This window comes from Lingula anatina, chromosome 3 (genome assembly GCF_051362555.1).
Source record: "Lingula anatina isolate TDL-2025a chromosome 3, LinAna3.0, whole genome shotgun sequence".
Lineage (NCBI taxonomy): Eukaryota > Metazoa > Brachiopoda > Lingulata > Lingulida > Lingulidae > Lingula > Lingula anatina.
In genome coordinates, this window is record NC_141769.1 from 2,717,104 (window position 1) to 2,733,480 (window position 16,377).

The 16,377-nt window shown below is 34.0% G+C and overlaps 2 protein-coding genes across 9 annotated transcripts in view; one reads left to right on the top strand and one right to left on the bottom strand.

Moving 5' to 3' along the window:
* Positions 1-1,675: 1,675 nt before the first annotated feature.
* LOC106158190 (coiled-coil domain-containing protein 138) lies at positions 1,676-13,522 on the bottom strand. 2 transcript variants are annotated; one of them, XM_013534090.2, is made up of 13 exons: positions 13,325-13,522; positions 12,991-13,084; positions 12,232-12,385; positions 11,816-11,947; positions 11,480-11,599; positions 11,054-11,131; positions 10,257-10,376; positions 9,675-9,815; positions 9,141-9,263; positions 8,644-8,854; positions 3,139-3,263; positions 2,272-2,462; positions 1,676-2,031 (listed from the first exon to the last, which is right to left on the bottom strand). In XM_013534090.2, exons 1-13 carry the CDS (start codon positions 13,362-13,364, stop codon positions 1,896-1,898), a joined length of 1,665 nt encoding a protein of 554 aa, XP_013389544.2. In that variant the 5' UTR covers positions 13,365-13,522; the 3' UTR covers positions 1,676-1,895. The 2 variants fall into 2 exon arrangements, with proteins under 2 accessions (XP_013389544.2, XP_013389545.2); XM_013534091.2 differs by lacking the exon at positions 13,325-13,522 and having other exon boundaries at positions 12,866-13,019.
* A 443-nt stretch (positions 13,523-13,965) lies between these two features.
* The window catches only part of LOC106158186 (serine/threonine-protein phosphatase with EF-hands 1), a 37,686-nt gene continuing 35,274 nt past the window's right edge, over positions 13,966-16,377 (top strand). For 6 of the 7 annotated variants that reach the window (XM_013534084.3, XM_087008142.1, XM_013534083.3 and 3 more), the window contains exon 1: positions 13,966-14,153. The gene's annotated coding sequence lies outside the window, so the exon portion shown is untranslated. The remainder of the gene's footprint in view (positions 14,154-16,377) is intronic. The other variant, XM_013534085.3, reaches the window with a different exon arrangement.

Consider the following 16,377-nt stretch of genomic DNA (forward strand, 5'->3'; position numbering starts at 1 on the left):
TGTGCCAGAATGGCGCGAAAAAGACAGACATTGCTAGACAGATTATAGCGCCAAATGGAACGGTCCGCACAGTTTCATAGAGTAATGCCCAGACTTATGTACCCACACAGAGACCACGCCCAATGTATCGTTATCTTATCACCAGGGTATAGGACTCAATGTCCTTCAGGATATGCTGCTGCAATTAAACCCAAACCACCCAGACCGGTTGCAAAATGCGCAAATACTCCAGAACGCATTTTTCAACCAAAGAAAAACATGAATTATCTATTTTTGACCGCAATGCATTTTTCTGTGTCACTGAAACGGGAATTCAAAACTTAAAAGTACTATAGCGAAACAGAATCGGGGTAGGGACGCAGTTATTAGGACATAAATGCCGTACGCTGAATCAGGTGGGGATGAGTAAGGGACATGAAACTTTGAGGACTGGCTTAGAAAATAAAAACGGTTGCAAAATGCGTTTGGTTGCAAAATACGGCTGTGCAGTTCTTAATAAAGTCTCCAAGTAAATTCAACCTTGTTATTGGCTTGTTTTTCCTCTGTTTACGTCGACGTCAAGTTTGTAAGAACATATATTAACCCTGGACATACATGTACGTGGCTGCTCTGGCACGTCACATTCTGGCGGAAGAGTTAAATGTATCTGGTCTTTCACAAGTCAACGTCATACAAAAAAGCCTGAGCGTTCTCATTTAACTGCAAATGAAAACCTCACGAATGGGATGTGGACACTTGTAAAAAAAGTCACGTGTTGTACTCCCAAAAATTCAGCGTTACGTCACAGTGCGGAAGAGTTACATGCATCCCGTCATTTATGCTGGTCCTTGTGAATTACCTGGACGTGCACGCGCCGCAGGCAACATAAGACGCTAGCCTGGTGATATATTATTATCAGACTTTTGGTTAGACCTGTTATATTGCCCCAGTGGCCAGAATACCTTTACGTAAACTTAAGAGCATTCTTTCTCGTTTTGCTGATAAAATCTCAGCATTGCCTTTGTAGACACCGTTGAATAGAGTCTTGTCAAAGGGGCTCAATGCTTTAAAATGTACTTACAACTATCCTTCTGGGATATATCTTTGAGATCAAAAGTGACATTTTAATCTAAAACGCTACTGTTACGCCATCCAGGTGAACGTGAGATTTACAATATAATACTTAAATTTATGAATAATGTTACATTATTTACGTTAAATTCATTAGCTACTTTGAGATACAATTTCTACATTCAATCATTCATTCTTCTATTCATTTGTTTTTACATGTATTGTGTAGTGTTTTGTGTAATGTAGATTAAAATACTACCCAGCCCTTCAGGTTTATAAAACACTGTGTATAATCGTTCGTATCATTTTGCCAGTTGTCTTAGATTATTTTTAACATTATATTCCTAAGAAATAGTTTGATTGCTTTGAAGGGCGACCTTCGTTGAACACAGAATCCGTTTAAAAAAACGTAATTCTGATTATCAGTTTTTAAAATTCATCTTCATGGGTATTTAACAAGTTGTTAATTTATGTTTAACCTTTCTCATCCGTTCACGCTGAAACTAGTCCTAACAAAACATGCTAGTTAGGAGGTACTACCAGTACATACTAACTGGACTCACTTGGCAATCGTCATAATTTCATTTAATACCAGTAATTATTGAAATTAGGAAAAACTGAGCAATTACAATAAAGGAAATGATTTTAATACCTTTACTTACATACATTAAAAGGGTAATATTATTATGGAAATAAGTGATCATTATTTAAATTCTCAATATTTAGAAAGGTCTCCAGACTTTCATTCATTTCTATACTGGATAATACGTTTAACGTCAGAATATGACTGATATGTAGCGGACGCACTTAAAACAACAGTCCAATTGCGGAAAGACCATGTTTGCTTATACAGCCATGTTCAAGTTCAAGAGAATTGACTTCAGGTTCATCGCCAAAAATGCATTATCTTTCCCGTAACTTCTCAGTGCCTCTTGAACCAGCCCTGTGATGGTGAACACTTCAAAATATTTCTTGTTGTTCCTGAAAAAATATACAGGAATACTGTATCACATCAAAATAATAAATATGACAAAACAAAAAGAGCAGCAAAGCTGTCCAAAGTACAGACCACTATCTGATCAGTAATAAAAGTCTTTTCAACATTGACAAAAAGTTCTCTAACACAATGTTAAAATTTTGCATCACAAGCTAAAGATGTCCTTATCATATCCCTAAAAACACACAACACACACAACGTAATCAGAAATAATAATCACTTACTTTATCTTTGACAACTTTTGCAGAACAATGCTGAGTTTTTCCACCATCTTGTTCTCCAGGTTTGGGGCCCTGAGTATCACAGAGCAGGCCCTGAACCAGGATTCTGTGCTGATACTCTCCAGAAATTGATGCAGGTTCAGAGACTCCATGGACATCTGCAGGTACACGTCCATAGCACAGGTCATCAGGGCCTAGAAAAAGGTCAAAGGTCATATCAGATGTGGGATCCTCCACTGAGGAAAAAAAATCTCACTGTTTAAACCAAATAACAGTTTCAGTTGTAAATAAAAAGCCAAAGATCATTTTAGGAATGGGATCCTCCATTGAAAAGAAAGAAAACTCTCCCTGTAACCTAAATCAAAATATCAGTTCTGTTTCAGATAAAAAGTCAAAGGTCATTTCAGGTATGGGATCCTTCATTGAGGAGATAAAAAAACCTCCCTGTAATCTAAATCAAAACATCAGTCTCTGTTAGAAGACAATAAACCTCTCCCTGTAACCCAAATCAAAACATCAGTTTTAGTTCCAAATAAAAAGGAAGAAAGGAATATGTCCTTCTTAGGAATGATATTTTTATTTATTTAAAATGAACGTTAGGTCTGTGATGTTGGAATCTGTGGCAGAAATTTTTCATTCAGAACACCAGAAGAAGAAGAAGAAGACTTATAGACTTGCTTGGTCACAATGAGGATAAACGGCAACAAAAGATAGCACCTTTTTTCTGATATGACCAATAAATGAAACCAAAAAATGCTTATCCTTGGTCACATCTAATAGTTACATAGGTGCATGCTACAAAATTGAAACTTTGCACAAATTTCTACAAATGTGCGACCAAATGACAGAATTTCAGCATCTGAAAGTTACCTTGGATGCAGGTTTAAAGAAGGAAATTATGACTGGAGATGCCCGGTAATGGATAAATAATTCTTTTGCTGATTCAGACTTCAGGTCCATCTTCAGTACATCAAATACATGTGCTAGGTGATCAACTAAAATACAAATAAAAAATTAGAAAAAATTCAAATACAATTAATCTATGTTCCTCTGTCAATAACATTTTTCAATTTCAGGTAGATCTCATCCTCAGCCATTTTAAGTTCATCTACTTGGAAAAATTGTTTATCTTTTTTTTTCTTCAGTCAACTTTCTTTGCTTGCCATCAAATACCATTTACAGGTTTAGCTCTTTGAATCAGGTTTGGGAAATTTCAATATCTTTCTGAGTAGCAAAATTTATTAAACTAATAAAAATGAAAATATTCAAACAAACTGCTCTTGTGCATGGCCAGGAAAATCAAAATTTGAATCAAAATTTGACCAAGTAGGCTCTATGTTAGTGCTTAGGTACATGAAAGTTTCACAGTAATACAGTCCACTTAAAAAAACAAGGCAGCAAAGCTGTCAAATGTACAGACAAAAAACAGGAAATAACTATGCACAAAATAGGCTACTGTCAATTCTGATGCAAAAGTACATTATGTTAAACTGCAAATTCAACATTAAATTTTAATTATGCTCAACAGGTAATACCAATGTAAGTAAAATGTGTAACAAGCATAAGGCTTCAGGCCCATGGGAGTTCAAGTTCACACTTTGAAATTGTATAACTTCCAGAAAAAGAAGCCAATTAGACTACTTTTCCAACTCAGGCTGCATTTTAGCCCTGTATTTCTTTTTTGAAAGTTTGGCAGTCATAAATAACATGGTTTTCCCATAATGGTCATCATGGCAGCAGCACCCAAAATTGTGTTTTCTTCTATTCTGATGCAATATTACATAATGGTTAACAGCATAAAGACTGTCAACTTTTGAAAATAAAATAAACGTATCATGGATTTTCAGAAAATGCGACTAGCACAGGTCTTCAAGCATATCTTGTGAAAAATTAAATTTTCACAAAAAAAAAAACTGTTTAACTGGCAGTAAGAATTACCAAACAGACTGCATTGCCTACTGAAGCTGTATTTTAGTCGCATGTTTCTTTCCTGCAAGTTTGAGAACAGTAAGTGACCTGGTTTTTCTTAAATGGTCATCATGGGAGCAGTGCCCAAAATAGTTTTTTTGATGCAATATTACATAACGTTTAACAGCATAATGACCATCAATTTTTAATAATAAAATATTAGTATCATGGATATTCAGAAAATGTGATATGGGAAGGTCTTCAGGCCCATGGAACTTCAAAGTCACAACTTGAAAATGCCAAAATGTAAACAAGACAGCACTGTTCTGAAATGTTTTTTTTTTTTAACATAAAACAAAATTAACAGTTTACTGCCATTTTTATATGATCAACTAAGAAAAATATCAATAGAGCAGTGTTAAATAGCCAATTTCTTCCATTCTGAGATTCTGAACATAGTGAATGATTGAATCTGACAAACTGCTATGACATGAGTTTATTTCCACTTTTGAAACTTTATTACACAATACACAATAATAAGTTTACCATTATTTTTACAAAATCAACTAACAATGTTGTAAAGATGCAGGAAATGTCAAACAAACACTTTTACGTATCTTATTAGTTAACTAATGAGACTGTTAACATGCCTAAGAATTGAATGTGAGGAAATGTGAAAAAACAGCATAACTTCTAAAATAATGGCCCGATTATGCTGATTTTCGAACTCAACCTGTGTTTTAGCAGCATTGACCACTCCTGTGAGTTTAATGGCAATTGGCCTATCTGTTTTCCTTATATTGTGTTTTTAGTGTTGCATATATGCTGAAAAGTGGGGAAAAAAGCATAACTACTAAAATAGTGGCCCGATCATGCCGCTTTTCGAACTTGACCTCAATTTAGTGAGATCCATTACCCCAGCGAGTTTCATGACAACAGGCCTATCGTTTTTTTTCTTGAAATGTGTTTACAGTGTTGCATATATGCTGAAAAGTGAAAACATCTTAAAAATGCCAGTTTGAAAAATTAAAAATTAAAGAAAAAATTACAAAAATATTCCACTAAAGCTGCCATTCAGTCTAGGTGCATAACCATGATATGAATCATCCAACTTGAGTTTAAACAGTGTAAACAACTCACAGAAATATAATATATTTTGTTTTACTACAAAAAGGGCAGTCATAGCTATTATTCTGATATCTGAACTTTTCATCAGACCATGTGACATCCAAAGATGGCTATACTTTGTAACAATATCTTAAGAGATTATAACAAAAAAAAAAAACCCTTTTTACAAAGAAAATTAATTATTTGCCAAAAAGAACAGTCAAGTTGCAAATATTGCACAACAGGTAGTATCAATAAAAGTTAAATGTTACATGTCCTTGGGAGTTATAAGTCCCACAATGAAAATTCCAGTATGTGAAAGATAAAATTTCACAAAATGTACAACAGAATAACATGGTCAATAAGATTACAGTTTCAGGACCATATGTGAGAGTTCAAATTCACATAATGAAAATCCCAATATGTGAAAAAAGATGACAGTGCATAAAATAATATAATTACACAATGTTTAAAGGCATAAAAACCAACACAACTCCTTATGTGGAAAAACAGAAAATGCAGAGTGCTTCTGGTGGATGGGAGTTGAAAGTGATATCTTGAAGATGCTAGTGTTTGAAAAATAATTAAAAGAAAATGTAAAATAAAACAAAACAAAAAATTCCAATAAAGCTGCTATTCAAACTTTAAATCTAGCTGTCTAATTACTAACATGACTAACATTTACCTGCACAATAATCACTGATTCCTAATTATGTGACACAGTTAAGAGAGATATACCCAGGGGACTTTACAATGAAATCTCATCGTGTGTTTTATGTAATCTCATTTAATGGCCACTTGAAAAATTATTAAGCAAATTACTTTATGAACGTGTGTTTTATGTAATCTCATTTAATGGCCACTTGAAAATTAATTAAGCAAATTAGTTTGTGACCCTGAATTAATATACTGCCATATACATTTATTGCACCATAGTTCACTCTATAGAACTGCATTGCTTCCAAAACAGAAAACAATCACACTGGTTTTCAAACACAAGCTGCACTTCAGTCTTATGAAACTTTTCAGTAAATTTGAGTATCATAAGTAACATGGTTTTCCCTTAATCGCTATCCTGGCAGCAGTGTCCAAAATACAGGTTTCTTCAACTTTCATGCAATATAACACAATACTTAACAGCATAATGACCATCAATTTTTTATAAAAAAAATAAAAGTATCATGGATATTCAGAAAATGTGATATGGGAAGGTCTTCAAGACCATGGAAGTTCAAAGTTCAAAGTTCAAAATGCCAAAATGTAAACAAGAGATAACTGTACTGAAATGATTTTTTTTCCATTTTCAACACCTTTTTACATAAAACAAAATAATCAATTTACTGTCATTTTTAAATGATCATCTAGGAAAATTGTCGACATAGGAAAAATATCAATAGAACAATTTTAAATGTCTAATTTGCTCCATTTGCAGATTCTGAACATAGTGAATGACTGGATCTGACAAACTGCAATGATGAGTTCCTTTCCATTTTGGATACTTTATTACATAATGCATGATAACAGGTTTACCATCATTTTTATATAATCAACTAACAATATTGTTAAGAAGCAGAAAATGTCAAAACAACACTTTTACATATCTAATTAGTTCCATATTGAGACTGTTAACATGCCTAAGAATTAAATCTGAAGAAAAAAAACACTTATATACAAAAAGGCTAATAACTTCATCAAAACTTAACTGATCAAGCTTATTTTCAAACTTGATCTGTATACTAGTCAGACTAATCACTGCTGTGAGTTGCAAGACAAAAGGCTGATTGGTTTTCCTTAAAATGTGTTATCAGTGTTGCATATATGCTGAATAAGGAAAAAACAGCATAACAGTTGTAAATATAGTCCAATCAAGCCAATTTTCAAACTTGAAATGCGTATTATGAATATTCATCAGTTTCAATCCAAAAAGAAAAACATTTTTACACTGATCCTGTTTTCCGTGTTACAAAAATGCTGAAAAATTTGAAAAAAAAAAACCATCATAACTTCCCTAAAATTGGCCGGATCATGCTGAATTTCAAACTTAACCTGCATATTATAAATATTAATCAGTTCTGTAAGTTTCAAGCCAAAAAGTAAAACGGTATTTTACTTATCATGTTATCGGTGCTACATAAATGCTGAAAAAAGTGAAACAAGACAGCACTGTTCTGAAATGGGTTTATTACCATTTTTAAGACTTTTTAAACATAAAACAAAATAAACAGTGCCATTTTTATATGACCAACTAAGAAAATTGATGAGATGGGAAAATATCAATAAGACAGTGTTATATGTCCAATTTCCTCCATTATGAGATTCTGAACATAGTGGATGATTGAATCTGACAAACTGCAATGATATGTGTTTATTTCCATTTTTGACACTTTATTACACAATACACGATAACCGGTTTACTATCATTTTTACAAAATCAACTAACAATGTTGTAAAGATGCAGGAAATGCCAAACAAACACTTTTACGTATCTTATTAGTTAAATAATGAGAGTGTTAACATGCCTAAAAATTGAATGTGAGGAAATGTGAAAAAACAGCATAACCTCTAAAATAATGGACCGATTATGCTGATTTTCCAACTCAACCTTCATTTTAGTAAGATTGGCCACTCCTATGAGTATTATGACAATTGGCCTATCTGTTTTTCACTTATCGTGTTATCAGTGTTGCATATATGCTGAAAAAAGTGAAAAAAAACAACTTAACTTCCATAAAAGTGGTCCAATCATGCTGATTTTCAAACTCGACCTGTGTATTATGAATATTTATCAGTTCTGTAAGTTTCAAGCCAAAGGGTAAAACAGCTTTTCATTTATTGTGTTATCGGTGTTGCAAAAATGCTGAAAAAAAGTGAAAAAATAGCCTAAATTCAGTAAAAATGACCCAATCATGCTGATTTTCAAACTTGACCTGCGTATTATGAATATTCATCAGTTCTGTAAGTTTCAAGCCAAAAGGTAAAATGGTTTTCCATTTATGGTGTTATCGGTGCTGCATATATGCTGAAAAAAGTGAAAAAACAGCATAAATTCCCTATAAGTGACCCGATCATGCTGATTTTCGAACTTGACCTGCGTATTATGAATATTCATCAGTTCTGTAAGTTTCAAGCCAAAAGAAAAAATATTTTTCCACTTATCGTGTTATCGGTAAAAGTGCACGGCGACGACGGCGACGGCGACGACAGACGCAGATGACGGCTATATGTACAGACACATCTGTGTCTGTACATAAAAAAAAAAAAAAAAGACCCCCTACCCCCTTTGAAATTACTGGCTACAGGCCTGACAATTATATCACTGAAATGCCACAATGGGCCTAAAAAAAACAATTGAGCTCTAACCTTGTGACAGGGTCTTCAAAATTATCAGACATGACAGCAGTCGTACATGGAGACTGGTACTTCTGAAAAATACCAAATCTTTGGTTTTGTCGGCCTTCACTGGCGACAGGGGCCTCTCAGAGGACAGCTCTCCACTGGAGCCAAGCCTTGTTGACTTTGGCCGGTACAGTTCTTCTCCAACTCTTCTTAATGTTGAGGACAGGTTGGATTTCTGAATGAATAAATACAGACATTTAAAAAGGAATGAATGAATGAATGAATGAATGAATGAATGAAAAGATTTGAACAAATATTTATACTCAACTTTGCACAAGACTGTATTGATACTATACACATCTGTTTCATATGACAGAATATTTAAATATAGTATTTTAAAACAAAACAAAACAAAAACCTTAAAATTCCTGACAAATGGCTTGGAACTAAGCAACATTTCCACAACTTAGCCACTGAATAAAAATAAAAGAAACAGAAATAGTTCAGTCATACTGCAGTACCTGTTGACTTTGGGCCTTGTCCAAATGCAGCAAAGACCAGTAAATAAACTGTAGGCAAGGTAATGTCACTCTAGCATTGCTCGCAGGCAAATCCCGCAAAATTTCAACCAAGGAAGGGAGAACCTAGGGAAATAAAACGTCCTCATCACCAAAGGGGGTATGAGGGGCTGGCTGATCTAGAAGACTAGAAAACCAATGATTTTTCTTCTTTGAACTAAGGGACCATTATAAAATTCCTCCTGATATTTTTAACTGCAATGCCTCTGCACCTTTCTCTTCGAACCTTAAAGATTTAAGTTCAAATAATATAACTGAGAAAATGTCAATTTCAATTTGGTATGAAACTGAGTAATTAAAAATATGTGAATTCATTCTCCTTTATGTGTTATGCTATAGCTATTGCAGTATATAATAAAGAGTACTAAAAAAATTCCATCGATAAGAATGGGCTAATTAATCTTTTTTTTTTTTAATCTGCTGACGAATAGATTGGAGACGCTGAACTTTCAAAAATTCTCCCCCTGAACAGAGTACCTTAAAACACTTTTCCTGTGTGTCTTGTATGGAAGGGAGTTGGCTCTCAGCTGTTGGCTGCCCTAGAGCTGTATGTCTCAGATGAACCTCAGAAACCCAATCCAATAAAAGAGAGGTCACATCGTGCATGCTGGAAGGGAGCTATGATAAAGGAAAAGAAACTACATAATGTATTAGGTAAACTAGCTTTCAAACAAGAAGACAATACTGATGCATTTTTGCTATGGCAAGAGCATGGATTTGTTTTACACACGTCGACTAGCTGTGACGAAATTCAGTTCTAAGCTTTATCAATCATCTTCAAATGTGATCTTATTATCTTATATTTCATAAAACTGTTTTGCATTCAAATTCATTATTAACCTAATTCCCTTTGTATATCCTAAGTGCTGTCTTAAATTCACCACTTTGCTTACATATAAATAAATTCATTTCAGAAATGCACTGGGATGTAGCAAATCCAGTATGTTATTCACAGTGGCCTCTAGCTATTCTTCATCAAGCTAAAGCCTAATGTATGATGATATACAGCATATGATTGTGTACTTTATAGGTATAGTTAAAGTCCACTCAGACTTGTACCTTAGGTTTTGGAAGCAAATGTTTGCCATCTTTGGCCTCTACAGCACTTGGTAGCTTGGATCTGATAGTGGTGGGTGGAATATTTTCGACCGTTTGTCGTCCAACAAATTCCTGTTTTCTCTGAAATGAGAGCAAGTATCAAAAGACTTTATAAAAGGTTACACCATGTCTACCATGTCTATCTATATATGATCATACATAAAAAGCAGAAAGTGGCAATAGTTTAGTACTCGTGTTTAATTGTTGGTAATCCACACACAACTTTTTATTTAAAGATATGGACACAGTGTATCGAACATGTTACACTTTTAAGTCTCCTATTACTCCTAAAAACAACTAAAACTGAACATAAATTGAAAATTATCAAAGTTGTGACCAAAATCAGTTAAAATATACCAAGTATTTGGCCTCAATTATTTGCTGCTACTAGTGTGTTAAGGTACACGGTAGATTGCTTCAGGATTCCTTGGACAGGTGTTGGCATATTAATCAAAGCAGGTCCCTGTTTCACAAAAAAACTTAAGTCAGGTTCTCTGGCTAAGAACTTAATTACCAAGGTTACATGGTCACATCTCATCCTATCAGGTGCAGTGTTACAGCACTCTCATGGAGATCCTAGTCAGCTAAGTCAGGGAACTGACTTAAGTTTTTTTGTGAAACTGGGACCAGATGTATTGGAGGAACTTTTTAAAGAACAAAAAAGAGGCAATAATTGTTCACTTTCTTCATCTGACCAGTCACGTGCAATAGTAAGACAGCAGAATCCTGGAGATTGTAACACAGGGTCCAACACTTACCTGTAAATTTGCCAGTCTGGCCTGCAAACTAGCGGTCTGTTTTTCTAACTTTTCGTGTTGCTCTTGTAGTCCTTCCAGCTGAAATATTTATAGTCATATTTAAAATATAGTACTTAGTAGTCATTGAAATCAATAATCTTATTTAGTTCCCACTTATATATCTTACATATACACCTGATTAAATGAAAAAAGTCCAAAAATTTAACGTTGTGGCACACGTTAAACATTTAGAACTGCAAAACAACTTTCCATTTCAAAGTTGGCAAGGTATAAAAATTGTAAAGTTTCAGTGGAAAACTTTTATAGCTCAATTTAGTATATTTTAAAAGACATGTTAAAAAGACAGAAAAAAAAAGAAAAGAGGGGAAAATATAAAAAAAAGGAATTATCAATATACTATATAAAAATACACAAAAAAGATGATACCTCTTTCTTCAAGGAATCATTAGCTTGTTTAATGGTTTCAAAGTTATCCTTTAACCTCTTGTTCTCCTTGGATTTTTCCCTTAATATTTGTTCCATTTTTGATATTTCTGCTATATGTTCCTGAAAGATATCAACAGGAAAAAAGATTCAATTTGTATAAAAAATAATATCCTGACAGGCTGATAGGCAAAAGATATAAATTTGAGAATACACACTTAGTCTGTCGTTCTCTCTCAATAGTACACAGCAGACAAACACGCAACAACTTACACCTAAAATCTGTGGCATTTATATAAAACAAAAAATATATTTATTTATCTATTTATCAAGCAATACCTCTTCTATGACAGCCCATTTCTTATTCACCTCCTCCTGGGCATATGTCTTCACGTTGGCATGTGAACGGACAACAAGACGCTCCCTTTCTCTTAAGATAATTTCTCGCTCTTGTAGAATTTTGTGTTCATTCTGTGAAAACAAGACGAGATTTGGCATACATTATTGGTTCTGTTTTAAATGCACAAGTTGAAGATGATATAATTTGCAAATATTTGCCGTTTGAAATAAATAGGCAAATAATGTTATATATTTTTTCATTAAAAAGAGGCATACCGTTTCCCAGCTGATTTTTCACCATACAAGGGACTTCATGACATTTTGAACACTACACTTTTCTGACGCAAAGACCAAGACATTTGATTTCATGCAAGCATCTGTGCTCTTTATTTTATATTACACTGCTTTCAATTTACCCTCAATTTGTTAGCGAGGGCCTGTAGCTCTGCGTATACTTCCTGGACGTCTGCTGGTAAGGCTCCGCTTTGCTGTGACATCATCATGTCAACGTTGTCAAAGTGGCGTCTGTGCCTTCTAGACTCTCTTGGTAACCGTTTGGAAGGTGCAGTGCTGGAAATGTAATAAAGAGTTCACAAAAAATTATTACATCTGACAAGAGGGATAAAAACATTAAACATATTTCAGAATTCTTTAGAGCCATAAGAAAAATTTTGAAGGGCATTAGCAAGAAAACATGAGCAGATTTTTATTTTGTAAATTCTAATATGCAAACATAAATGACAATGAAGCAAAGTAAAATCAGAAGAGGATCTTTTATCATTATTTTAAAACTTGTCAAAGTTGGTCTGTTAGTATCCTTTATCTACATAATGACTGGATTATTAGGCATACTTCTACTGATCTAAAGGCGAGCAACTGACTTATGACCATATAAATGCCCTACGTTGGTAGTTCTACAGTTTTTGCAGAAGTAGCTAGAGGGGGAGGGGTCTGTATACATCAGGCAGAGGCAAGAATAACTCCAGTCTCACTTTCTTAGGAAGACAACTTGATGGACACCAAAATATTGGCATACAAAAAGAAACTCACAGACTTAGGCCATTCTTTACACAAAACTGTTGCTACACCTGGGAGTATAATTAAACAGCTACTGAAATATTTCAACTATTCTCCAGTTTGGTTCTCTTCCATGTGACAAAAACAAGATGTATTACTTATAGGACTGCTCTGTCTCACTTTGGGTGCTGTCTCTCTGGCTAGATTCAAAAAGATCATGGCTTCTGGAATAACTTGTTTTTCCAGGATATTCTGAAATAAAAAATAAATAAATAAATAAATAAATAACACCTTTGCATTACCTCTCCCCCTCAATGAATGTCTCTGCTATTCAAATCAATTAATCTAGAATTTTACTAACTAATTGTGTTTTAATAGTAAACTCTCAAGCACTTTGATCAATAAGTTAACAAACAGTGACAAAAAATGGCAGCAAGAATTTGCTGGTTGGATGTTATCAACAATATAAATTACTGAAGTTGACTTATTTACCTTCCAAATCACTCGAGGAAGCTTCTTCGTCATACATCATAAGCTTTAGTTGCAGGAAACAGTGCCTTGTTCACTTACACACATCACAAAAGGCCAAATGGATACAGCATTCACATAAACGCTTCAAAAAGAAAAGAAACATGTAAAGCTTCCTGATTCAAACTATTTGAAATGGGCGCAGACATTCTTAATAAGCACTAACGCGCGTAGCTTAATCAGCTCGGTAAAATTGCGTGGTTAGTAGGCGATTTATTAAACCCTCTAATTGCTTTTTAGAAATGATAACAATTATTGCAATATGCTTTCAACCAATGTTTTTTTTTCTGTAATATAAACAAGTACTGCCTGTGGGGAGCCATGTGGATATTTTCAAGCATTTTAAAGGAAAAAAAATCATTCAAAACCTTTATGGAATAAATATGATAAGAGTGTTGTTGGGGGATGTAGATCTTAAAAGTGCCAAAAATTGTAACTGTATGCACAGCATGTACATGTAGATGTATTTAAATCAAATTTTGACATCCATTTATTATGATCATATTTATGGTATATATTGCAGTTTGCTTAAAGTATATAAGTAAGGTTACTGTTGACGGAAATATCCAGTAAATTGTAATAAAATAAAATTAGATACTCCTTAAATATTTTCACGCGTTACTACCTTCCAATAGGTAACTGATATAAACAACGTAACGTCGCATGGTAGCTCAAGAACGTTTCACTGCGAGTAAAGACCCCGGCAAGTGCTGTGCAATGTAATCAAGACCACTTTCCTAGCTGTACTGCTGACAAGAAGGGGACATTAGCATGAGAGATAGCACTAAAACAGGTATTTCTTTTTCTCTGAACATATTTTCAGCCCTGTTGTTTTTGTGATTTCGCATTCGCAGTATATCACGCTAAGCACGGAGTTAACTGTCGTCTAATTGTTTTCTGTTTAGTTTTTATTAATTTGCCGGTTATTGTAAGAAGATAACACCATCCTCAGCTACAGATACGCCGCTGGGACAGGTGTTTTGGCCACGATTTGTCTCTGACGGTCAAGTGCTAAGTGTTTTAAAGGTCTAAAAACCGCCACAAGGTCTATCAGTGGAGATGTCCGCGTCGCACCATATATTGGCTTGAGGGGGCTATCACAGATCGGACTGATAAGGATCGGTCTTCAACCTACTTCGCCCTTAGGCCAACGCCAAATAAAAGCCTTTCACGTGTGTATTTTTACAACATCTATTACAAATGACAAAAGTGAACAATTAGTTCTAGTTATTAACCCTTCAAAGGATGTGAATTAAGTGCATGAACTTTATTTTACATTTATTTTTAAACTTTATTTTTGTCGCGTGAAACAATTAATTGGGCACTTACATAAAATAACAGTGAAGGTGTTTCTGTTATATGTGAAGCATGTGGATGGATAACTGGCTTGGTTTTGTCTCATTTCACAGGTTTTTATTTTTAGTTATTTTTTAAGAGATTGGGGCAGGAGAATTAAGGGGTATCCCATAAACTATAGGAGTAAAGGCACACAATTAATCCACTTTGCCCCACCTCCTTAATTGATCTGCCATTGATGGAATTAAATTGAACAAAGAGTAACATACAAAGAGACATAAAATGATTAAACATTTTAAAACAAATAACCTACGTGAATATATTTAACAAGTCAGATCTTTCAAAGTACGTAGAACATGGTTCAACACTCAGTAAACTATAGGTATCAATACGCTTTTTTCAATTAATCATTGTGCACAAGTGGCTTAATGTAATAATCATAAGTGGTGTTTTGTGTAAATGAAGTCTATATTACAGGAATTCTACCTGGGGCGTGGATGAAAAAAAAGGTTTCACAAAAAAAAAAAAAAAAAAAAAAAAAAAAAAAACGGTAGTGTCTCTGGTGTATGTGTAGCCTAGCTAGCTTCCAGGTTAACTTTTTTTTGTCTAAAGCAACTCAGAAATCAATTAATCCATTTATCTCTCTCTCTTTCTTTCTCTCTCTCTCTTTTTCTCTCTCTCTCTCTCTCTCTCGTAGGTTTCATTAAATGATGATAAATTTGTGAAAATAGCCAGAATTCTCTTTTAATTATTAAACAGCTTAATGAGATTAGCTGTGGCAATTTACAAGAAATTACCAACCCAGCTTGTTCTTCATAGTAATACACTGCACATACCACAGTAAATTGGAATAAATTTACCCCCTGTGAGCATATGCATGTGAAATATGGCATATTGCCCGTTTATAAAGGTGTTCATAATATGTTCCATTCCCTATATGTTTTTCTTTTTATAACCATCTAAATTGTGTGACTTATCACATACTTAATATTTTTCAAGTTGTTTCCATATTACACGATCTGATGGAGGTAATATGTCACCAGGTTGGGTCACACTTCTAAGTATTGTGTCTCTGTACTACATTTTCAAATCCAACTGAACAAATATTTGGAATGCATACACCTTTCTAATTTTAAGTCATCAAATTTGCACTGTGTTTGTTCTGTCTCCTATTCAATAGGTTTTGTTGTTTTCCCAAGTAGAGGGATTATGTCACATGAATAAAACAGAAATGCTTTACAAATAACTACCTGAGCATTATTAAATTTCTGAATTTTGGCCATTGATGTCCAGGATATCCTGGCTCTCCTGGTCAAGGTTTATGTAAAAATAATGCTATCTAGAACAACTATCTAAGTGCAATATTATTACATTTCAATCCATTATAAGATTTGATTAAATTATTAAATTATACTAGAGCAACATACACAGGTACACACATGCACAATCTCACACATGCATACATTTTTCTACTGGAACACACACACTCACACACACACACACACACACTTTTTAATTAAAGAACTTCTTGCTTGCTATATTTTAAAAAAAGTGCAATTTCATAGTTTAAGGTTTCCATGTTAACTGCTGTCCCTGTACACAGTGCTTGCATGCTGTGGATGAATAACTTGCATGTAAACACACTAAAAGAAAATCTGAATTATTTTACTGTTTTTTAGTCAATCATATTGCTAATTTAGTCAAAATATTTTTATTAAACT